The sequence below is a fragment of the Euleptes europaea genome, chromosome 20 (assembly GCF_029931775.1).
Source record: "Euleptes europaea isolate rEulEur1 chromosome 20, rEulEur1.hap1, whole genome shotgun sequence".
In the NCBI taxonomy this organism is placed as follows: domain Eukaryota; kingdom Metazoa; phylum Chordata; class Lepidosauria; order Squamata; family Sphaerodactylidae; genus Euleptes; species Euleptes europaea.
The window spans coordinates 20,702,403-20,727,492 of NC_079331.1; the positions used below are offsets into that span (position 1 = coordinate 20,702,403).

Consider the following 25,090-nt stretch of genomic DNA (forward strand, 5'->3'; position numbering starts at 1 on the left):
TGAATTTTGTTACGTCACGTTTCTGAGTATATGCCAATAAAGGTTGACCGATAGATTGATTGACTGTTCTTTTATGCCTAGGGTTAAACCACGAGTCAGTGGAAGGCTTTCTTTTGTATGTCGAACCTGGATCATCTTGGAAGTTCTCTTGCAAAAGAGCAGTGCTGTGTAGTGTCGCCCCCGTTTATTTCAGTGCATCATGCAAAGGACCGCTTTGCAGGGTGTTGCACCTGGGTCTCTTGTTTGTAAAACATGGTTACCTGCTGCAAGCCCACAGGATGAACTAGGATAAAACTCTGACCAGCAATCAATTTCTTCTTGTTTGTTTTCGTTAGAGGGCAACAGACCAAGACGCAACATGAATTACCTGGATGATGTACCTTTCCGAATGGCCTCAAGCTTCGTAGATGATTCTGTGAGAGAGGCCCATTTTGTGCGTGTGCCCCAGTTTGAGATGCCCGACTGTGAGGAAATCATGACATGCACGATGGTAAGTCAGCTGGCGTTTTTCGGATGTGCTGTTTTTGTTTTAATTTGGATTTAAAACAGCAATGTTGGCTGTTCTTTTCTTTCTAGCCCCCTAGACATTTTCACTTTCTAATTACATTTTATAAGCTCAATTTTATGGATAACGTGGACCGCCAAAAAGACAAATTAGTGGGTTTTGGATTAAATCAAGCCTGAACTCTCCCCTAGAATCTAACATGATTCAACTGAAGAAGAGTTGTTTTTTATATGCCAACTTTCTCTACCACTTAAGAGAGACTGAAACCGGCTTACAATCACCTTCCCTTCCCCTCCCCACAATAGACACCCTGTGAGGTAGGTGGGGCTGAGAGAGCTGTGACTTGCCCAAGGTCACCCAGCTGGCTTCATGTGTAGGAGTGGAGGGACAAATCCAGTTCACCAGATTAGCCTCTGCCGCTCATGTCGAGGAGTGGGGAATCGAACCCAGTTCTCCAGATTAGAGTCCTCTGCTCCAAACCACTGCTCTTAACCACTTCACCACGCTGAGGCTATCGTACTTTGGAGAAGACAATAATGCTAGGAAAAGTTGAAGGCAGCAAGAAAGACCCAACATGAGATGGATGGACTCAATGAAGGAAGCCACAGCCCTCAGTTTGCAAGACCAGAGCAAGGCTGCTAATGATAGGACATGTTGGAGGTAGTTAATTCATAGGGTTACCATAAGTCAGAACTGACTTGATTGCATGTAATGCATACACAGAGATCAAACCTAAACTCTCCTTAGAGGCTAATATGATTCAACTGAGGCTATCTTACTTTGGTCACATTAAGAGAAGACAACCATCACTGGAAAAGACAATCAGGCTAGGAAAAGTTGAAGGCAGCTTGAAAAGAGGAAGATCCAATATAGGAAGAAGAAGAGTTTGTTTTTATATGCCGACTTTCTCTACCTTTTAAGGACAATCAAACCAGCTTACAATCACCTTCCTCTCCTCACAACAGACACCTTGTGAGGTGGGGCTGAGAGAGTTGGGAGACAACTGTGACTAGCCCAAGATCACCCAGCAGGCTTCACGTGGAGGAGTAAAGAAACCAACCCAGTTCACCAGATTAGAGTCCGCCGCTCATGTGGAATGAATTTTTTAAGGAATTATCTTGTCATGAGTCAGCCTGCTGAGGCTTCCTCGGACAAAGAGGACCTCGGAGCAGAGGAAGGCAGTGGAAAAGAGCAGCCGCAGCAGGCTGAGCAAACACAGGCAGAAGGGGCCTCACCGTGTCTACAGCCGCCCAGCAAAGGGGATTTACCTGTGCCAGAAGCTCAGCCTCAGGCGGAAGCTCCCCAGAGCAGCTGGAGTAGAGGTGCAAAAGACTCAGGACAGAGCTATGTGATCGGAGAAGGAGTGCCAGACTACAAGCTCAGCAAATGATTCTCCCAGAAGACTGTAATGAGGCTAATGAGCTTCACCAGGCAGAGAATGCTGAGACAGGGTAATGTGCAGCAGCTGACCCACTTCAGGGCTATTTAAGCAGGCCACCGGGTCTGACTAAGTGTGGGAACAATTTGTTGTAACCACTCCATGTTGACTCTGGCTACTTCTGAGACCTGTGTGACTCTGACCCTGGACCGGACCCTGACTCCATGCTTGGATACCACTTTTGGTACTGTCTGTTGGAAACTGCACCTTGAGAGAACCCAACATTCGACTTGGACCACCCCTGACCACGCCTCACGCCTCTGGTCCTCATACCTGCTGCTGTCCAGGCCAGCTAGACTGAGAAATAGTGACTGACCCCATGTCATCCCAGTAAACTGAGTGGGGATTTGAACAGTCCTAGCCCAACAATCCACTATAACACAGTGCATTCTCTTTACTGATGTTATAGCTAGTACCTAAGAGACTGAACTATAGTTGTGAAAGTCCTGGGTTCAGTGTGCTCACTCTGTGTCTTTATTCAAGCCTCCCTCTCTCAGCTTGGGGATAATAACAGCGACCTACTTTACAGGGTTGTAAGCTCTGCATCCTGATAATTTATTTTATTAATTACTTCATTTGTACCCCGCTTTTCTCACCATCGGGGACCCAAAGCGGTTTACGTCATTCTCCTCTCCTCCATTTTTATCCTCATGACAACCCTGTGAGGTAGGTGAGGCCGAATGTGTGTGATTGGCCCAAGGTCACCCAGCAAGCTTCCATGGCAGAGTGGGGATTCGAAACAAGGTCTCCCAGTCTGACACTAACCACTACACCATAGTTGCTCTCTAATGAACGTGAACCCTGGAAAATACTCTTGCCAATGCTGAATTAAAATATGTCTAAATGTACACGCTGGAAGAAACTAAGCAATTAAAGTACATCTTTTTAGTGGCTGTGTTTCCTGATGAATTCAAGTAAATCTGTAATGAATTATTCCTTCACGAGGCCCTTTGAAGTGTTTTTTTTATATCATTCTTCATAGCATTGTTTCAAAATATGATGCTTACATATCTCCTAGGTTACAAATATTGCCAGTGGGGTTTCAAGCATTGTATGGAGACGACCTCTTAGTAGTTTGGAAACTTTGGGCTGGAAACCAAAGCAATCCTCTTCTTTTCCCCCCGCCCCACCCTATGCTGAACTGCATCTTTAATATATTCCCACCAGTAGAGCGTGCCAATGTTCTCTTTAAAAAAAGAAGCGGCTCTTTAGGAACCATCTTGGCAAATCTGTTTGTATATTTAGGCTTTGGGGAGAAGACAAAACCATTTTAGCTTGACTACCCCCTGTTATTTTCTCCTTGGCACAGGTCTGTTGAATCCCTCCCAGTGGTTTCAAAACAGACCGATCTGTCAAGGTATTACGAGACGGGGAAATGAAATTTTATTTGCGCCAGTGACTTCGAGTGAAAGGCCATGAACATTTTGGAGTTGCACCAAAACCTGTGTTAGGAAAATGTTGTTGTTAACGGACCTGATGAACATCCACCAAAGTTAGACATTTGCATTCTCGACACAGTATACCAAAGGCCCGTGGGCTGAATCCAGCCCCTTGAGTGCCAGCGTGGTGTAGTGCTTAAGAGCAGTGGTTTGGAGTGGTGGACTCTGATCTGGAGAAGCAGGTTCGATCCCCCACTCCTCCACATGAGCGGTGGAGGCTAATCTGGTGAACTGGATTTGTTTCCTCACTTCTCCACATGAAGCCAGCTGGGTGACCTTGGGCTAGTCACAGCTCTCTCAGCCCCACCTACCTCACAGGGTGTCTGTTGTGGGGGTGGGAAGGTGATTGTAAGCCGGTTTGATTCTTCCTTAAGTGGTAGAGAAAGTTGGCATATAAAAACCAACTCTTCTTCTGCTTCTTCTGCTTCTTCTTTTTCTTCCCGCAAGCCAGCCAAGGCAGCCACCCCCACCCCCCAAGTCCCAATCTGGGCTGGCGAGGCATGGCCAGCCCAACCAAGTGACATTTATGTCATATCCAACCCTTGTAACAAATGAGTTCGACACCCCTGCAGTATACGATTAGAAATCACCACAGGAATTTAATGCTAGACTTTGATATGACTAGCTTGGGAGAACCCAATGGATTCTCCCAATGGATAGATACAGGGAAGACAAAGGGAATTACTGTTTTGCACAATGCATCGTTAACCTAGGGAACCCCCTGCCGCATGATATGATGGCCGCTCCCTTAGATGGCTTTAAAGTGGGACTAGACAAACAGAGGGGAGGGCTATTGATGGCTATTAGCCACAGCTTGAGCCCTGATCAGAGGTCTTCTGGGGGCATCTAGTGGGCCAGCTTGAGAAACAGGATGCTGCAAATGAGCTGACCTAGGAGGAGAAGAGGCGGCTGGCAAAGCATGCTAGTGCTGTCCTGTTCCCATCCAGAACAATAGTCGGTCCATATTGAAATTAAATCCAAAGAGTTTCCGTCATTAGGAAGAATTTTCTAACAGTTAGAGGGGTTCCTCAGTGGAACAGGCTTCCTTGGGAGGTGGTGGGCTCTCCTTCCCTGGAGGTTTTGAAGCAGAGGCTAGATGGCCATCTGTCAGCAAGGCTGATCCTTAGGCAGATTATGAGAGGGAGGGCAGGAAGGGCTTGGCTCTCGTGGCCCTTTCTTACATGCTCAGGGAAATGCTGATTGCCACTTTGGGGTCAGGAAGCAATTTTCCTCCAGGCCAGTTTGGCCAGGGATCCTGGAGGGTCCCCCTCCCATCTTCTGGGCATGGAGGTGTGTGTGTGTGGGGGGAGGTAGTTGTGAATTTTCTGCATTGTGCAGGGGTTTGGACTAGATGACCCTGGTGGTCCCTTCCAACTCTGTGATTCTTATATGCACCTCCTTCCCCTTTGCACTAAAGTGAAAAAGGAGGTGCTGCTGTAGTAGCTCGAGAGGGAAGGATAAAAAAATCATTCCAGCAGCACTGGAGGAGGGAAAGAGAGTGACTGAACTGCTTGGATAATGACTAGTGGTGTAGTGGTTAAGAGTGGTGGCTTGGATCAGTGGACTCTGATCTGGAGAACCGGGTTTGATTCCCCACTCCTCCACATGAGCGGCGGAGGCTAATCTGGTGAACTGGGTTGGTTTCCCCACTCCTACACATGAAGCCAGCTGGGTAACCTTGGGCTAGTCACACTCTCTCAGTCCCACCTACCTCACAGGGTATCTGTGGTGGGTAGGGGAAGGGAAGGTGGTTGTAAACCAGTTTGAGTCTCCCTTAAGTCGGCATATAAAAACCAACTCTTCTTCTCCTCCTCCTCCTGCCCACCCCTGGACTACATAGATGTCCTTTGCTCTGAACTAACAGGGCTCTGATCTTAGCAAAATGGAATCTTTGGCCTGCTATAGGGTTCAGATAAGCTATATGTGTGTGTGTAAAGTGCTGTCGAGTCGTAACCAATTTAAGGCAACCCCAGCAAGGGGCTCTCAAGGCACATGAGAAGCGGAGGTGGTTTGCCATGGCCTTCTTCTGCAGAGTCCTCTATGGTGGTTTCCCTTCCAAGTTCTAAGCCTGCTTAGCTTCTGAGATTGGGCTACACCACTCCGCCTTCCTTCCTTCCCACAGATAAGTCATATAGCTGAGAATATTCCTAAGTCTCATCGTTCAAGCCTTATTGGTTAGTCCTGCTACAGTGCCCATGTGATGTAGTGGTTAAGAGTGGCGGACTCTAATCTGGAGAACCGGGTTTGATTCCCCACTCCTCGACATGAGCAGCCGACTGTAATCTGATGAACCGGGATTGTTTCCCCACTATTCCACATGAAGCCTGCTGGGTGACCTTGGCCTACGGTTCTCTCTGCACTCTCTCAGCCCCACTTCACAAAGTGTCTACTGTGGGGAGGGGAAGGGGATTATAAGACACTTTGAGACTCCTTAAAGGTAGAGAAAAATGGGGTATACAAACCAGCTCTTCTTTGGTCTTTTATGCATGGCTGTTCCTCTCGCCGTCACCCCTCTGACGACTTCGGGTCTTTTTTTTTTTAAATAATTTTTTTATTATTTTCCTTCATTTAATACATCCATGTAACACTAAAAGTTAATAAAAGTAATAAGACATCTGTAATAAGCATATAGTGACTTCCCCCTCACTCTCTTCCATCTACAAATAAAGTGTATATACTTTTGCTGATTGAGCTAATCCCCATATTATTTAGTGAATATATATTTATCTTATCTTATCTTATCTTATCTTATCTTATCTTATCTTATCTTATCTTATCTTATTCATTCAATACCTTAATATAATCGTGATACAGAATATATATGAGAGATTAAATCGAAGAATATCCTTTAAATGGTCCCATCAAAAATTGATTTTCACAATAAATTCTCCACGCCTCCCATTCCCCCATAAACTGTACATTATCATTCTGATTTATCAAAGCCGTAAGTTTCGCCATCTCCGTCAATTCCAGCATCTACGACTTCGGGTCTTTGTGTTGATTATGCATGCCGTTTCTGATGGTCAGAGGTTGCCCTGCATTTCAGAGACCTGTTTTATCTTGAATTTGAAAACGCAGGCGAAACGCGGGAAACGCAGGGAGAGAGCGAGGCAACCTCTGATGGTTGGAAACGGCCTGGGTACTCCAAGTAAAGACCTGAAGTCTTCAGAGGGGTGACAGCCAGGGAAACAGCCACGCATAAAACTTCTTCTTCAATGCCGAGTCTGTTCGTTCGGTAACTCTCTTTTTCTTCCGTTCTGTCAGCATGATTTCTCACTAGAGAAGAAAGTCCTGTATTGGGTCGAGTCCTTCTCCCAGCAAAACACTCCATGGAACGAAGTGACCGGCGACATCTTCCCAACAGCTCCGCCCTGCTGGCTGCTCTTTATGGACACCGAAGAAAACAGCCCTGAGGCAACCGGCAGCAGAACGGAGGAGGCATCCCCTGTGCGGAGATGCACGAGTCCAGCTAGCGTCGGTGAAGCTCCGCTGGCTGCAAGCATGAACAGAGACCGAAATACCGAGGAGGAGGACTACAACCAAGGCCAGGCGTCTTCCCCGGCCGCCTGCGCAGAAAGCGAACAAGAAGTCCCCCCCGTGTCTGAGGCCAAACACGTCCCTGGCCGTTTGGCTTGTTTCTTCAACCTTCCCCAACCGAAACTAAAGACTCCGCCGGCCCTGTTGGATGCCTCTTCGGAGGGCAAGTGCCCCAAGCCGGCTCAGGTCAAACAGAGCCAGTCCGCGCTCTTATTTAACAACATGAAGAATGAGTTGGCGAGGGCCAAGGGGAAGCTGGCGGCTTTCCTGCGCCCCTTGACTCAGTCTTTTACAGAACCCAGTCTGGCTTCCAAAGCTTTTCCTCCACACCAACGCTCCCGTAACTGCAAGAACCTGAGATACAGATCTGTCTCGGACGCGTCCTCAGTGGCGACTTTGATGCCCACCCCCCCATCAATGCCTCATGGTACCCCGACGCCCCTCGCCTCTGCAGGTGCCATCCCTCCCATTCAAAGGCACAAGCCCACCATTGCCGTAAGACATTATTCTTCTCTTGTCCTCTTCTTCTTATCCTCTTCTTCTTGTCCTTCTCTTGGCCTCTTCTTCTGGGAGCCAGCGTAGTGTAGTGGTTAAGAGCCGTAGTTTGGAGCTGCAGAATCTGATCTGGAGAACCAGGTTTGATCCCCCACTCCTCTACATGAGTAGTGGAGGCTAATCTGGTGATCTGGGTTGGTTTCCCCACTCCTCCACATAAGGCCAGCTGGGTGACCTTGGGTTAGTCACACTCTCTCAGCCTCACCTACCTCACAGGGTGTCTGTTGTGGAGAGGGGAAGGGAAGGTGGTTATAAGCCAGTTTGATTCTTCCTTAAGTGGTGGAGAAAATCATCATATAAAAACCAGCTCTTCTTCTTCCTTCTCCTTTTCATAACGGGCCAGCTCCAACCATCCTCCAGATAACCTTCCTCCAGCCTAAGGGTCCTTCATCCAAATTTTTCAGAGGAAGCCTCAGATTGGAGGAGGGCTACAAACCTGAGCCAAAAAGACAAGCTGGGGTGTAAATATTTCAATAAGAAAATGGAGAGGAGAAAGATGTAAGGCAGTGTAGAAACGACATAAATAAATACAATAATAAATGCAAACACTTGGCTCAGTGGAGAGATGATCCACCTCGATATCGTGGAATCATAGGATTTTGGGTGTCTTTCCCTGCTTCTGCAAAAGCAGTACCTAGATAATACCTAGAGAGCCAGCATGGTGTAGTGGTTAAGAGCGGCAGACTCTAATCTGTAGAACCGGGTTTGAATCCCCACTCCTCCACCTGAAGCTTGCTGGGTGACCTTGGGTTAGTCCCAGTTCTTTCCAAATGCTTTCAGCTCATGAGGAGGCAGGCAATGGCAAACTACTTGAAAACCCTACGGCAGGGGTGTCAAAATCAATTGTTACGAGGGCCGGATATAACATAAATGTCACTTGGTCAGGCAGGCCATGCTTCGCCAGCCCAGACTGATAGTGGGGTGTGTGTGGGGCTGCCTTGGCTGGCTCGCAAGCCAGAGAAGAGCTCTCAAGGGGCCAGATCCGGCCCATGGGCCTTATGTTTGACACCCCTGGCCTATACCCTGAAAATCTTGTTAGTCTCTAGGGTATCATGACACTCGAATCTAGCTGTTCTAGTGCAGACTAACATGGCTGGATAAAAGCTTTCAAGGGGCTGGATCCGGCCCTCAGGCCTTGAACACATGAACATTTGAAGCTCCCTTATATTGAATCAGACCCATCAAAGTCAGTATTGTCTACTCTGACTGGCAGCAGCTTTCCGGGGTCTCAGGCTGAGGTCTCACATCATCTACTTGCCTAGTCCCTTTAACTAGAGTTGCCAGGGATTGAACCTGGGACCTTCTGCATGCCAAGTGGATCTTCTACTACTGAGCCACAGCCCTTCCCCTTATGTTTGACAACCCTGCCCTATGGGGTCGCCATAAGTTAGCTGTGACTTGATAGCACACAAACACACACGCACACACATAACACAAAAATGTACTCAAAATAAGTTCTAAATAAACATTTCAACACTGGTCTGATACTGCAGCTGGACAAAGGCCACAAATTCTGAGCATGAGTCAGGAGTGGCAAATTTTTGGCAGTAGTTGGGGAACGGGATGTTCCATTGCCTAGCAAAGCGATCCCCTGGCCTAGTGCCTGAAAATGGGTTTCTTCTTCTCCAAAGCAGCTCTTTGCCCAAAGCAAAGATGGCTTTCCTCCATCTCATTGGCACAGGAGGTACTTCAGAAAGGTCATAGACTCATAGAATCGTAGAGTTGGAAGGGACCACCAGGGTCATCTAGTCCTTAGTAAAATTGTGGAGCTCTCTGCTCCAGGATGTGGTGATGGCCACCAACTTGGAAGGCTTTAAGAGAGGAGGGGACATGTTCATGGAGGAGAGGGCTATCCATGGCTACTAGTCAAAATGGAGATACAAGTCACGATGCATACCTATTCTCTCCAGTGTCAGAGGAGCATGCCTATTCTGTGAGGTTCTGTGGGACACAGACAGGAGAATGCTGCTGCAATTGTCTTGCTTGTGGGCTTCCTAGAGGCACCTGGTTGGCCACTGTGTGAACAGTCTGCTGGACTTGACAGGTCTTTGTCTGATCCAGCAGGGCTTTTCTTGTATTCTTAGCCCCCTGCACAATGCAGGAAATTCTGAACTACCTCCCCCCACACCCCCAATGACCCCTAGTCCATGCCCAGATGATAGCAACAACTCTACAGGTCCTGGAGGTATCCCCTTTGTGGCTTTGTCCACTTTCTTAAAACACTTGACAATCACCAGGAAAGGGGTCGGCAGGTGCCATGGCGCCCACAGGCACAGTGCAGGGGATCCATAGGTTAAGGCGTTACCTTGATGCGGAACTTGGTTTGTTTCTGCACAGGGGTCCATTTATTGCATGGTTTTGGTATTCTGAGAGAAGATATGCCATATCTGAGGGCCACTGTTAGCACACCCTTGGGAGGACAGCTCAGTTGATCTGCCTGGGGTTTGGAGGCATTAGCCAATGGATTGGCTGACATACCTATGAGGTGCGCATTTCCACAGCCAAAGGTCTGTCAAGAATTATTGAGCTGATTTCCCTCTGGGTGGATGGGCTGGCTGGCTCTCCTTCAGCATGCATCTTCCAGTTCTTCCTAAAATCTCCAAACAAATGCCCCCCCCCCCCCAGTTGCAAGCAGAGTCTACTGGAGGGGTGTTGAACTCATTTGCTACGAGGGCTGGATATGACATAAATGTTACTTGGTAGGGCCGGGCCATGCTTTGCCAGCCCAGATCAGGACTGGGGGGCAGGGGGGCTGCCTCGGCTGGCTCGTGGGCCAGATAAGAGCTCTCAAGGGGCCGGATCCGGCCCACAGGCCATACGTTTGATACCCCTACTCTACAGCTTACTGTGTTGCTGACTTTTCCATCAGCACCTGTGCTCTTGAGAAGGAATCCAGAGGCAACTGACCATCGGATGACTCCTTTCCCTGTTGACCCTGCTCTCCGTTCGTGTTTGGTCTAACCCAATTTAGATGCCAAGGGCTTATTCTTAGGAAATGCTTCTTGGGAGGAGGTGCGGGTTTGAGCTACTTAGTTTCTAATCCTACTCAACGGGCGGCCACTCCTTCGTTTAGGCCATGTCATTCTAAGCTTCCACGGCTTCCAAAAAGAGTCCTGGGTACTAGGCTTTGTGTGTACGTGCCGAGAATCCTGTTAGAGATGTCCATCTCCCTTGCTGGTAGTACAGCTCTTAAGATTCCTAGATGAGAAACCGTTTTTCACTGTATGGTGTGGAAGTGCTGAAAGGACCAGTTCACTAAACTGTGCTGTTGTATTGAGAATGTGGGCTTGAGTTGGTCGGTGGAGGTTTGTGTGGTCAGAAGAGTCCACAATGGGGGCTATGAATCAGTGGCAGAATATACAACTTGCATGAAGAAAGTCCCAGATTTAGTCCCTGCGGTCTCCAGCCAAAGGATCTGAAGAATCAGGGGTGGGACAGAGATTTTGTGGTGGAAAGTGCCATCAAGTCACAGCTGACTTATGGCAACCCTGTAAGGTTTTCAAGGCAAGGGACATTCAGAGGTGGTTTGCCATTACCTGCCTTTGCGTGGGCTGAGAGAGTTTGGAGAGAACTGTGACTGGCCCAAGGTCACCCAGCAGGCTTCATGTGGAGGAGTGGGGACTCAAACCCGGTTCTCCAAATTCGATTCTGCTGCTCACGTGGAGGAGTGGGGATTGAACCCAGTTCTCCAGACTGGAGTCCGCTGTACATGTGGAGGAGCGGGGAATCAAACCCGGCTCTCCAGATTAGAGTCTGCTGCTCTTAACCACTACATCCACACTGGGTCTCGAAAGAGATTTTGGCAAACAGCTCTGGTCAATAGTCTTATGCTAAGCCAGTTTCATGCACTTTGGCTCAGTAGTAGAGAACATGTTTTACGTGCAAAAGGTCCTGGTTGCAGAATCTCCAGTGACAGATGTTGGTTTGTTAAAATATTTCCAAAGTGCCTTTCTTAAAGACTCGAGGCGATGTACAGAAAAGAGCATTATTGCAAAACGATAATGAAAATCCATTAAAAAATTGTTCCCTGGATCAGAACTCTTGGGGTATTTGAGATCCCAGTTAATTAAATGGGGGTTGGAGTAGGAAATTTGATGGTTTGGAGCAGTGGAGTCTGATCTGAAGAACCGGGTTTGATTCCCCACTCCTCCACATGAGCAAAGGAGGCTAATCTGGTGAACTGGATTTGTTTTCCCATTTCTACACTTGAAGCCAGCTGGGTGACCTTGGGCTAGTCACACTCTCTCAGCCCCACCTACCTCACAGGGTGTCTGTTGTGGGGAGGGGAAGGTGATTGTAAACCGGTTTGAGTCTCCCTTAAGTGATAGACAAAGTCGGCATGTAAAGGCCAACTCTTCTTCTTCTGTGGCAAAATGTGTAGGTGTTGGTTACAGTGTGGGTGTCTTTGAGTTTGGTTTCAAGAAGCAAACTTTAAGTAGTAACTGTCAATACTTTGGGGACATTTTTTACTACTGTACAGGAGACAATGTCCTAAGAGGAAAAAATTCTGTAGCCATTTTTCTGTCTGCATTCTGCCCCCAAAAGTACAACCTGGGTAGGGAACCACACCCCAAGGGAAACTGACAGACAGCCTGGCCCATATCCCTTGAAAACTCTCCAGAAAATGGAGAAGGAGTGGGCATTCTGTACAGTGGGAACAAATTTGGAACCATCATAGAAAATTCTCCAGAACAGGCTGATGCTGTGGACGCCTCCTCAATTAGGGGGGATTGCTGGGGGGACATAAGTTGCAGACAGGAGAGTATTTTTGGGGAAAATATTTCTGTACCTGTGACCCTGGAGGGCCAGAGCCAGGCAAAGGAGACCAAGGTAAGTTAGGTGGACCACTGGTTTGAGCTGGCAGAAACATTGGGTGTCAGAAGGGTGTGAGAATAGATAAAGAGTGGAACTCCCTGCCCCAGGATGTGGTGATGGCTGCCAACTTGGAAGGCTTTAAGAGGGGAGTGGACATGTTCATGGAGGAGAGGGCTATCCATGGCTACTAGTCAAAATAGATACTAGTCATGATAAATACCTATTCTCCCCAGTATCAGAGGAGCATGCCTGTTAGGTGCTGTGGAACACAGGCAGGAGAATGCTGCTGCAGTCGTCTTGCTTGTGGGCTTCCTAGAGGCCCCTGGTTGGCCACTGTGTGAACAGACTGCTTGATGGGCCTGGGTCTGATCCAGCAGGGCTTTTCTAATGTTCTTGTGTAAGGGCTTTACTCAGTAGTAGAGCTCCGGTTTTTCAAGCAAAGGTGCCTGCTTCAATCCTCGGCATCTCCAGTTGAAGAATCTCTGGTAGCACATAAGAACAGACCTGCTGGATTAGACCAGTGGTCAAACTAGTTCAGCATTCTGCTTGCAACAGTAGGCAGTCAGATGCCCCAGGGAAAGCCAGGAGCAGGGCCCACAGACAAGACTCCACATCTGCTGGCTGCTCCCCGCCGTTTGCCAGGCACTCTGCCTATGGCCCTGGAGGTTCTATCCGACTATCACGACCAATAGCCAACCATCCACCTCTCCTCCATAAATCTATCCAACCCCCTTTTTAAATCAATCAAAGCTCAGCAGCCGCCACTAGGTCCTGCGGCAGTGAGTTCCGCAAGCCTACTGGCACTTGCCTGAACCGGTTCTTACTTCTGCCTGTTTTGAATCAGCTGCCGACTGGTTTCATAACAGGGGTAAGACCTTTATCTGCCTGAGACCCTGGAGACCTGCTTGACCGCCAGAGCAGACAATCGAAAGCCGTCTTGAGCTAGAACCCATTCTTTTATATATAGAGAGGGGAGCATTCGTGCATGCGATCCTCTCAACAACCTCAAGCAACCCTTGCATTTGCACAGTCCTGTTTTTTTTGCTCTGTGGTTAAGTCACTGTTTGGAATGGTTTGCACCCCTGTGGGAAATGAACCCTGAGATCTGAGTTGTGTCCTCGTCAGAGCAACTTTCCACAAACTGCTCTGGACAAAGATTTTAAAAGCATATCCGCAGCCCAGTAAACATGTCCCCAGACGACATTAATAAACCGTTTCGCTTGGGACAGCAAGTTTCCGGTCTCGGTTGTTTGTCATCTCTTTCTAGCAACAAAACAAATTATTCTCTTCCAAGCAAGGGTCACTCAGATTGGAAATAAACTTCAGAAACAGGATGTTTGAGGGGCTTGCCATATGTATTCTGTGTGTGTGTATGCAAGATACAAAAAAACCTTTGCCCTTTTCCTTGAAGCATTGGCTTGTTCCACGGGTGGGAATTTTCCTGGCTAAATTCACATGAACATAACAACTGAAGCCCTTGAATGTCTGCAGTTCCTGTAACTCATAGAATCATAGAGTTGGAAGGGACCACCAGGGTCATCTAGTCCAACCCCCTGCACAATGCAGGAAATTCACAACTACCTCCCCACACACCCCAGTGCCCCCTACTCCATGCCCAGAAGACGGCCAAGGTGCCCTCCCTCTCATCATCTGCTTAAAATCATAGAATCAGCATTGTTGACAGATGGCCATTTAGCCTCTGCTTAAAAACCTCCAGGGAAGGAGCACTTACCACCTCCCGAGGAAGCCTGTTTCATTGAGGAACCACTCTGTTAGAAAATGCTTCCTAATGTCTAGATGGAACCTCTTTTGATTTAATTTCAACCTGTTGGTTCTGGTCCGACCTTCTGGGGCAACAGAAAACAATTCAGCACCCTCCTCTATATGACAGCCCTTCAAGTACTTGAAGATGGTTATCATATCCCCTCTCAGTCTTCTCCTCTCCAGGCTAAACATACCCAGCTCCTTCAACCTTTTCTCATAGGACTTGGTCTCCAGACCCCTCACCATCTTCGTTGCCCTCCTCTGTACCCGTTCCAGCTTGTCTACATCCTTCTTAAATTGCAGTGCCCCAAACTGAACACAACACTCTAGGTGAGATCTAACCAGAGCAGAGTAAAGCGATACCATCACTTTGTGTAATCTGGACACTATTCCACAGGAGAGTAAGAATCTCTTGATAAGTCTAGCAAAGTTAGGGTTGTCAACCTCCAGGTACTAGCTGAAGATCTGCTAGTACAACTGATTTCCAGGCAATAGAGATCAGTTTCCCTGGAGAAAAACGGCCGCTTTGGCAATTGGACTCTATGGCATTGAAGTCCCTCCCCTCCCCAAACCCCGCCCTCCTCAGGCTCTGCCCCCAAAACCTCCTGCTGGTGGCGAAGAGGGACCTGGCCACCCTAAGCAATGTAGACTTATCATATGTTCATGCCCGGGAATTAAGATCACAGGGGAGGCCCTCCTGAATGTCCTGCCAATCAAAGAAGCTCGTCTAGTGGGCACAAAAGAGAGGGCCTTTTCGCTGGCGGCCCCACAGTTATGGAACAACCAGGAAGGTGTGCCTGGCTCCCTCACTGTTGATCCTCAGGAGGCACTTGAAGACCGCTTTATTTAGGACTGCATTTGACTGCATTTAGTTTTTATTTCTTGGCAGTCCTAACTGGAACTTTTAAACTGTGACTTTTTAATGGGTTTTTATAATGATTGTTTTCATTGTGTTTTCATAACATTGCCTTGATTTCTGCATGGGAGAAAGGCGGCTAATTAAATGTTTTAAATAAATAATCTTGTGCCAATGAAGCCTGCACATTAGCCCCTCATTAAGCAATCAGCACATTTTATTTTATGTTCTGCTCTCTGTCCGCAGTCCCTAAGCCCTTACGCCTGCCTCCCACCCCCTCCGGGGGCCCAGCCATCTCTCGGTTCCCACGCAACTCGGCCGGACTCGACAGCTGACCTGCTCTCGGCCCTCAGCCAAGAGGAGCGCGACCTCATCGAGCCCGTTTTAGCCTTGGGTTATCCGATCCGCAGAGCCATCCTGGCTCTCCAGAAGACCGGGAGGCAAAGCCTGGGGCAGGTTAGTGGCACTTGTGTAGCGGGGAGGGAATCTCAGCCAGCATTGATGATAAATAAGCATTTGCTTATTTATCATCAATGATATTAAAGCTGATGCAGAGTTTTAAACCCATTTGACTAGCTCAAATGTTCCTGTAGCTATTTTTTTCTGATGTATTGAACTATTGTTGTTTTAATGATTTTTTAACTGTAATACTGGTCAAGGACTGCAGTAAATTATACGACTACTACATTTGCTATTGTTTACAAGCAGTGATGTAGAGCCAGCGTGGTGCAGTGGTTAAGAGCAGTGGTTTGGAGCGGTGGACTCTAATCTGGAGAACCAGTTTGATTCCCCACTCCTACACATGAAGCCAGCTGGGTGACCTTGGACTAGTCACACTCTCTCAGCCCCAACCACCTCACAGGGTGTCTGTTCTGGGGAGGAGAAGGGAAGTTGATTGTAAGCTGGTTTGATTCTTCCTGAAGTGGTACAGAAAGTCAGCATATAAAAACCAATTCTTCTTCTTCTTAAGAACCTCAGAATAACCATGCTGGATCAGACCAGTGGTCCATCTAGCCCTGCACCCTGTCTCACACAGTGGTCAACCAGTTTCTCTGGATGGCCAACAACAGGGCATAGAGGCTGAGGCCTTCCTTGATAAGAGCCCTGCTGGATCAGACCAGTGGTCCATCTAGTCCAGCATCCTGTCTCACGCCGTGGCCAACTAGTTCCTCTGGAGGGCCAACAACAGGGCATAGAGGCCGAGGCCTTCCCCTGATAAGAATGTCAGAAGAGCCCTGCTGAATCAGACCAGAGGTGCATCTAGTCCAGCATCCTGTCTCACACAGGGGCCAACAGACATTCAACAACAGGGCATAGAGGCCAAGGCCTTCCCCTGATGTTACGTCCTGGCCACTGGTATTCAGAGGTTCCTTGCCTCTGGATGTGGAGGTTCCCTTCAGTACCTATGGCATAAGAACATTAGAAGAGCCCTGCTGGATCAGTCCATCTAGTCCAGCACCTCTCACACAGAGGCCATCCAGTTCCTCTAGAGGTCCAACAACAGGGCATAGAGCCCGAGGCTTTCCCCTGATGTTGCCTCCTGGCCACTGGTATTCAGAGGTAGACTGCCTCTGAACCTGAAGGTTCCCTTTAGTCACCACAGCTAATAGCCGCTGATAAACCTCTCCTCCGTGTATCTGTCTAATCCCCTTTTAAAGCTGTCTAGGCTGAAAGTCAGCAAGAGCGTTCTGAGCCAAACAATGCCCTTTGGGGTTATTCTTTTTGGCCTTTTGGCCTTTGGGCCAAATAAATAATGGGGGGTGGAGAGAAATAAGCCAAAGACCAATCAAGCCCAGCTTTCCGTCTCCAGTTACTTTGAGAAACTCGTAAGCAGGACACAGGGTCAGTGGCCTTTGCCCGCCTTTAGAGCTGAAAATCAGAAGTCTGCTGGAGATTTTTATTTAGCTTTCTTGGCTAATAGCCATAAGCCCAGTGCATCTCAATGAACTGGTTTCGTTACGCTCCCTTAAAAAAGAAAAAAAGAAATCTAAACCAATGTCTGTCACCACATCTTGTAGCAGTGAGTTCCAAAGGTTACTTGCGTAAGGGCCCCTCATCGTTTTCAGGGGGGGCGTGGCTCATTGGCAGAGCATCTGCATGGCATCCAGAAGGTCCCAGGTTCAATCCCTGGCATCTCCAGTTAAAAGATATGGCAGTAGGTGATGGGAGAGACCTCTGCCTGAGACCTTGGGGAGCTGCTGCCAGTTTGAGTAGACAATACTGACTTTGATGAACCAAAAGTCTGATTCAGTCTTCTTCCTGTTTAATGGAGCAGATGTGAGGCTCCGAGTCCAAATGGGTTTTTCCGGCACTCCCAGCATGCCCGTGCCTTTCGAGGAAGGGGGTTGACTGCCGATCTCAAAAGTGCCGCTACAGAATTATGCCTATTGTGTGCCATGGGTATTTCTGTAAGCCGGGCTGATTTTAGATCTTTACTAATCCCACGTCTGCTTTTGCACAGGGAACGGCACGTGGGCTATTTCAGATGCCCCTGGGAATTGTGCTGTCCGTGCTCCAAGAACAAAAGGGGAAGGCCAAAGATAGCTCTTTCCTCTTGGCAGCAACTGTGGCCTGGTCATTTCTTGAGGGCACGGTAAAGGGTTGCACTCCATGTTTGCAATACAGACGCCAGCGTGGCGTAGTGGTTAAGAGCGGTGGACTCTGATCTGGAGAACCAGGTTTGATTCCCCACTCCTCCACATGAGCGGCGGAGGCTAATCTGGAGAACTGGGTTGGTTTCCCCACTCTTACACATGAAGCTAGTTGGGTGACCTTGGGCTAGTCACACTTTCTCAGTCCCACCTACCTCACAGGGTGTCTGGGGAGGGGAAGGTGGTTGTAGGCTGGTTTGATTCTGTCTTAAGTGATAGAGAAAGTCGGCATATAAAAACCAACTCTTCTTCTTCTTCTATATCTACCTCCCTGGATTCTTTTTATGACAGCTCAATCCTAAACAGAGTTATTCCTTTCTAAATCCATTGAAGTCAATGGTCTTTTATGCATGGGCACTTTGACTTACTTTCTCTGCCGGTCCGACTCGGGTTTTCCGTCCCTTAGAGATGACCTCGCACCCAGCCCATGCAATGTCCGGGTCTTCTTGATCCATTTGTGACGCGATTCTTCAATCACCCCTGAGCTCAGCCCAAGTCAAATTGTCCCCATTTCCTTGCAAAAGCCAAAGCGTGGGAATGGGGAACTGTGTGTGTGTGACGTTTTTCTCACAGTAAGCACTACAGCCAATTACAAAGCAGCGTTTTCAAGGGGCGGGGACTCAGCTTCCGGATTTGAGCTGGTGATTCTGCAGTACCCCGGAAACCCCAGGGTTTCTCCAGGGCAAACAACAACATGCACAGCATTTTTAGGATTCGGAACAGAAAAGTGTGGGTCAAGGGAGCCTCAAACCCCAGGTAAAACTTTCATGCATAAAAGACCAATGTGCTTAGAAAGGGGTAGCACTGTTTAGGGTTGCCCCATCAATGGCCTAAGGTGATTCCCCCTGCCCCTGCAATGTAGGGATGCCAGCCTCCAGGTAGAACCTGGAGATCCCTTGGAATTACAGCTCATCTCCAGACTACAGAGATCAGTTCCCCTGGAGAAAATGGCAGCTTTAGAGGGTAGTCTCTATAGCATTGTGCCCCACTGAGGTTCCTGTCCTCCCCAGGCTCCATCCCCAAATCTCCAGGAGTTTCCCAACTTGGAGCTGGCAACCCTACCCCCTTATCCCCCAACGGTGGCCAGGAGGGAACGGGCAGCCCTACCACAATACCACACTAAATCTCCAGATGGGTTCAGGATGTGCCAAATATGGAAGAATAGAGGCCATTTATGCTTGGTAATTAGCAGCGCATTCCAGGCTGAAATGCCCCGCATATTTTTTTGTTTTTTCACATCATTCAGGAAGTGACACACCTGCTTCACATTTCTTAAGAGCCCCTTTAATGCGACCTTTTGTGTTTGCTCCACTCCCGCTTCGAAGAATCCCCTCAAGGAAGCATGCAAAATCACAGCCTCTCGTTAGCTATGCAAACGGCGGTTGCTAATGGAAGGAAGGAGCAGGCAGCAGGCGAGTGGGGAGTGGAATTTCTCCTTTTGTGTCGGGACCATGAATAGGCATTTTAAAGGTCGCATTTTTAAAAAGAGCTTTGAGTGAGCATCAAAATTGACCCTACATAAATGGCCAGAGACTCCATCATTTGGGCTGCATCTCTCTAATACATCTTGCTATTCTCTCTTTTGGGATTGGGTTGCAGATCTTGAACAAAATCCATGTCATACCTTTTGTTAGCACCAACCAAATCAACTCAGTTCCCTGTCTTGGAGAGCCTTGGCTAGCCCGATCTTGTCAGGTCTCAGAAGCTAAGCAGGGTCGACCCTGGCAAGTATTTGAATGGGAGATCTCCAAGGAATACCAGGGTCGTGACGTGGAGGCAGGCAATGGCAAACCACCTCTGAATGTCTCTTGCCTTGAAAACCCTACCAAGGGTTACCATAAGATATGACTTGATAGCAAAAAAAATAACAGGCTTCCTCGGGAGGTGACGAGCTCTCCTTCCCTGGAGGTTTTTAAGCAGAGGCTAGATGGCCATCTGTCAGCAATGCTGATTCTATGACTTTAGGCAGATGATGAGAGGGAGGGCATCTTGGCCATCCTCTGGGCATGGAGTAGGGGTCACTGGGGGTGTTGGGGAGAGGTACTTGTGAATTTCCTGCATTGTGCAGGGAGTTGGACTAGATGACCCTGGTTGGACTAGATGACCCTGGTGGTCCCTTCCAACTCTATGATTCTATGATTCATGGGATTTTGCATGGACCAATGTGGCTGTTCACAACTTTGGGGTAGATTTTTGTCAGCCTTGGTTCAAGACTCTCCGGCTATTACAACTGATCTCAGCTGAATGATGAGTTCTTGAAGCTATTGGTGACCTCTGGAAGCATTTCCTGGACTCATTGAGAACTAGTCATTGTGTGTGTGTGTGTGTGTGTGTGTGTGTGTGTGTGTGTGTGTGTGTGTGTGCTGTCAAGTCACAGCTGACTTATGGTGACCCCTCAGGGTTTTCAAAGTAAGAGACATTCAGAGGTGGTTGGCCATTGCCTGCCTCCGTGTGGGCTGAGAGAGTTTGGAGAGAACTGCGACTGGCCCAAGGCTTCATGTGGAGCAGTGGGGAATCGAACCCGGTTCTCCAGATTACAGTCTGCCACTCTTAAACACTATACCACAAAGGTTTCCAGGTCTCTCTTCGCCACCGGTGGGAGGTTTTTGGGGCAGAGCCTGAGGAGGGCAGGGTTTGGGGAGGGGAGGGACTTCAATGCCAAAATTCCAGTTGCCAAAGCGGCCATTTTTCTCCACGTGAACTGATCTCTATCAGCTGGAGATCACTTGTAATAGCAGGAGATCTCCAGCTAATACCTAAAGGTTGGCAACCGCATACACCACGCTGGCTCATTTAGGAGGGAGATAAGTATTGAAATGTCTTTTTCTCTTGATTCTGCAGGTATGACCATATTTTGAGGTAGGATGCTTGGTCTTCTCTTGTGATGCACTCCTTCGTTTACTGGCTTGAACTGTTACAGAGTGTTTGCTCAGCTAAGACCCTTCTTGCAGAGCAGTTTATTTTTGTTTGTCAGCAGAACCAGTTCCAGATTTGGGGGATGGGGTCCAGGGCATACAGTGCCTCGGGGTCCCCTCCTCTTAGGATTGCCAGGTCCCTCTTTTGGGGTGGAGCCAGAGGAGGGCGGGGTTTGGGGAGGTACTTCGATGCCATAGAGTCCAATTGCCAAATCAGCCATTTTCTCAAGGGGAATTGATCTCTATCAGCTGGAGATCCGTTGTAATAGCGGGAGGTTAGCAACCCTACCTCCTCTACCCATCACCAGGCCCCTGTTTGCTCCCTCTTCCCACCCACTAAGCTGCCTGTGCATATGGCAAGGGGTACAGGTGTCAGAACACTCCAAAGCGGATGGAAGAAAGATACCCAGCAGATGGGAAGACCCCCCCGGAAGATTCCCACCTCAGCGTACGCTGATGCTGGACCTGCTTCTCGATTTAAGAACATAAAAAAGCCCTGCTGGATCAGACAAAGGCCGATCAAGTTCATCAGTCTGTTCACACAGTGGCCAACCAGGTGCTTCCAGGAAGCCCACAAGCTTGTGTTCCACAGCACCTATTATAATAGGCATGCTCCTCTGATCCTGGAGAGAATAGGTATGCATCATGACTAGTATCCATTTTGACTAGTAGCCATGAATACCCCTCTCCTCCATGAACATGTCCACTCCCCTCTTGAAGCCTTCCAAGTTGGCAGCCATCACCACATCCTGGGGCAGGGAGTTCCACAATTCAACTATGTGTGGTGTGAAGAAATACTTCCTTTTGTATGTTTTGAATCTCCCACCTTCTGGCTTCAGCAGATGACCTCGCGTTCTGGTATTATGAGAGAGGGAGAAAAACTTCTCCCTGTCCACTCTCTCCATACCATGCATCATTTGATAGACCTCTATCATGTCTCCCCTTAACCACCTTCTTTCCAAGCTAAACAGCCCTAAGCGTTTTAACCGCTCCTCATAGGGCAGTTGCTCTAGCCCCCTGATCATTTTGCTTGCCCTTTTCTGCACCTTCTCAAGCTCTGCAATATCCTTTTTTAGGTGTGGTGACCAGAACTGTACACAGTATTCCAAGCATGGTCTCGCCATAGATTTGAACAAGGGCAGTATGATAGCAGCAGTTTTATTCTCTATTCCTTGTCTCACTATGGCCAGCATGGAATTTGCTTTTTTCACAGCAGCTGCACACTGGGTTGACATCTTCATTGAGCTATCCACTACCACCCCAAGATCCCTTTCTTGGTCTGTCGCTGTCAGCACAGATCCCATCAGTGTATATGTGAATTTGGCTCAGTACTGACTTCGATTCCCCCCACACACACCCTTTGTTGTCCCGTGACAGTTCCTTGGTTACCTCAGCGCCTGCGACAAACTTCTGAAACAAGGGTATGAAGAAGCACAAGTGGAGGAAGCCATGGAAATGTTCCAGAACCCGGAGAAGGTCAGCAGCTGGGGATGTTGGTACACAGGGGGCCTCGGCCATGTAGCCTAAGCAAAAAACACACACACACACACAAAACAGATAGGTCTCTGCCCTGAGTCTTAATTTCAGTGGTTGTGGAGGGCAAAGCAGTGGGGGGGGGGAGATAAATAGGATTGCCAGTTCCAGGTTGGGAAATACCTGGAGATTTTTGGGGTGGAGGCTGAGGAGGGGGGGTTTGGGGAGGGGAAGGACTTCAATGGCATAGAGTCCAGTTGCCCAAGCGGCCCTTTTCTCCAGGTGAACTGATCTCTATAAGCTGGAGATCAGTTGTAATAGCAGGAGATCTCCAGCTAGTACCTGGAGGTTGGCAACCTTAGAGATAAATGTAAACAGGTGGTGTGACATGCGCTCAGGATTCTTTGGAGGTGAGGCCTACAGAGCTGAATTGAAGGCATCACAGAACAGGGAGGTTTTGAGGAGGGGTGTGTAAGAAGACACAGAGGCCCACGTGCACGAGGTGTAGGGTTGCCAGCTCTGGATTGGTAAATACCTGGAGATTTTGGGGGTGGGGCCTGGGGAGGACAGTGTTTGGGGAGGGGAGGGACCTCTGCAGGGTACAATGCCACAGTCCACCCTGCAAAGTGGGCCTTTTCTCCAGACCATGGCCATATGGAGATCAATTGTAATAGCAGGAGATCTCCCAGCACCACCTGGAGGTTGGCAACCCTACACGTGTCCTTACTAGGCTTTGGAAATGCCTGGAGATTTTGGGGGTGAAGCCTGGGATGGGTGGGGGTTGGGGAGGGGAAGGCCCTCAGTGGGGTATAATGCCATAGTGCCCACCTTCCAAAGCGGCCATTTTCTCCAAGGTTGCTGATCTCTGAAGCCTGGGGATCCATTGCAATTCCAGGAGATGTCCAGCCGCCACCTGGAGGTTGGCAACCCTAGTTGCTGTTGGTTTGGTTTGCTACTGACCTGTTTGGACTGCTGACTCGGCCCCTGAGCATAACCACAACTGTTAATCTTCTGCGTGCCTGATCTTGTCTGATAGCCAGACGGAAAAAACACAGTGTCCTCTCTCAGTTAGTTTAACTTGGTCCTTTGCTCTTCATCGCAGGCCGCAGAGTTCCTTCACCTCCTGTCCCAGTTCAACGACATGGGCTTCCAGCAGTCAGACATCAAAGAGGTTCTCCTACTGTGTGGTAACCGGGGTGACAATGCTCTGGAGGAACTCATGACCCGGGCCCAGTAAATCGCCTGCCGGTCTCTGGACGATCCTATGATGGGGCGGAACGCTCCCTGGCCCACCACAGAAACATGTTGGACATAAGACAATAAGGGGTGCCCTGCCGGATCAGACAAAGGCTGCCCCATCCATCTCTCCGCTTCCCACTGTCGAGAGCCGGTTGTTGCCAGGAAGCATCTGAGCAAGGTGACAACCCATCGTTGGATTTGCCCCGGCATCTGGGACTCTGAAAATAGGGTTGCCAGCTCTGGGTTGGAAAATACCTGGATATTTTGGGTGTGGAGCCTGAAGAGGGCGGGGTTTGGGGAGGGTTGCAATGGGGTAGAATGTAGAATGGCCAACCTCCAGGGAGAGTCCGGAGATCTCCCGCTTTTGTCCTTGATCTATAGAGATCAGTTCCTCTGGAGAAAATGGCTGCTTTGGAGGGTGGACTCTATGGCATTGTACTTTGCTGAGGCCTCTCCCTTCCCCCAGGCTCCACCCCCAAGATCTCTAGATAATTTCCAATCCAGAGTTGGCAACCCTAGGTCTAATGCCATAGAGTCCACCTTCCAAAGCAGCCATTTTCTCCAGGGGAACTGATCTCTGTCACTTGGAGATCAGTTGTAATCCCAGCAGATCTCCAGCTTCCACCTGGAGGTTGGCCACCTTATCTGGAATACACTGTCTTGGAACACAAGGGTTCCATTTAACAAGTATTGATAGCCCTAGAGAGGCTTATCCTCCATGAATATGGGTTGGAGCCAGACGAAATGTGCCACTAACGCAGGGGCGGGGAACCTTTTTTCTGCCAAGGGCCATTTGGATATTTATGACAACATTCGCGGGCCATACAAAATCATCAACTTAAAAATTAGCCTGCTATATTTGGTCAAACATTTAGCCAAGAGGCACGACTGGAGATGGCTCGAAGTGTCTGCCACGTAGAGCGACTTGCTTTTGAGCTCTGCCGTCCCCAGCTGGGCCCAAGAGATTCAGGCAGGGCAGCATCCTTCTGAGCTAGAGATAAGCCAGGACCAAATGATTTCGCGGGCCTTATACGGCCCCCGGGCCTGACGTTCCCCACCGCTGCACTAACGGAAGGAGAGGCATAATTTCCACCAATTTCTCCTGATTGCCCCCCAATGCCATTTTGAAGTGCAGTGTTGCCAATTCCCAGTTTGGGAAAATTGGGAATGGAGCCTGGGAGGCAGAGCTGAGCAGGGGTGTGATGCTATAAGAGTCCACCTTCTGAAGCCGCCATTTCCTCCAGGGGAACTGATTTCCCTAGTCTGGAGATCAGTTGTAACTCTGGGAGATCTCCAGGCCCCACCTGGAGGTTGGAAACCCCAAAACACAGCATTTCAGGGAGCTCAGTGGTCTGCAGCAGGAGACAGGAAAGTTCTCTTCTGCTGTGAGGAAGTGCCTTCCGGTTAGTGGAAAATTTAGTCTGGATCGAACCCTTGGTCTAATTGGATTTTGAACGGCCCCGGTAAAGGGCCCATGATGTCCTGAGACTTCACTGCAAGGCAGGCTGGGTGAAGCTGAGCTCCGTAAAGCTGAGGGTGCTTGCTGAACCGTGCATCCCAATCCTGTTTTTTCAGCATGTGGGAGTCTCTTCCCGGGCATATTCCTGCTGTGTGTGTGTAAAGTGCTGTCAAGGCACAGCGGAAGTGATTTGCCATTTCCTGCCTCTGGCATAGAGGCCCTGGAATTCCGTGTTGGTCTCCCATCCGAGTACTAACCAGGACTGACCTTGCTTAGTTTGCAAGATCTGATGAGATCAGGCTAGCCTGGGCCACCCAGAGCAGGTCAAAAGACATAGGCCATTTATGCAGGGGTATTTAGTTCTCAGTCCCTGCTGGACTGCTTCGAGGCTTCTTTTGCATTATTCATGATTTTACCGACCTTCAGACCTGACTTCGCTCTGGC

At 48.8% G+C, this 25,090-nt stretch overlaps 1 protein-coding gene across 1 annotated transcript; it reads left to right on the top strand.

The window, feature by feature from the left end:
• The first annotated feature begins 358 nt into the window (after positions 1 to 358).
• UBAP1L (ubiquitin associated protein 1 like) lies at positions 359 to 23,185 on the top strand. Its single transcript, XM_056865702.1, has 5 exons — positions 359 to 490; positions 6,647 to 7,414; positions 15,156 to 15,365; positions 21,853 to 21,951; positions 23,051 to 23,185. The coding sequence occupies exons 1-5, from the start codon at positions 359 to 361 to the stop codon at positions 23,183 to 23,185; spliced, it is 1,344 nt and encodes a 447-aa protein (XP_056721680.1).
• Positions 23,186 to 25,090: the final 1,905 nt, after the last annotated feature.

What these genes read in the sequence shown, in the direction of transcription:
- UBAP1L (XM_056865702.1), top strand. Translation starts at nt 359, where the DNA reads ATGAATTACCTGGATGATGTACCTTTCCGAATGGCCTCAAGCTTCGTA. An exon ending in AAATCATGACATGCACGATG is followed by an intron (nt 491 to 6,646) that starts GTAAGTCAGCTG and finishes CCGTTCTGTCAG; the next exon opens with CATGATTTCTCACTAGAGAA. An exon ending in GGAGGCAAAGCCTGGGGCAG is followed by an intron (nt 15,366 to 21,852) that starts GTTAGTGGCACT and finishes GTCCCGTGACAG; the next exon opens with TTCCTTGGTTACCTCAGCGC.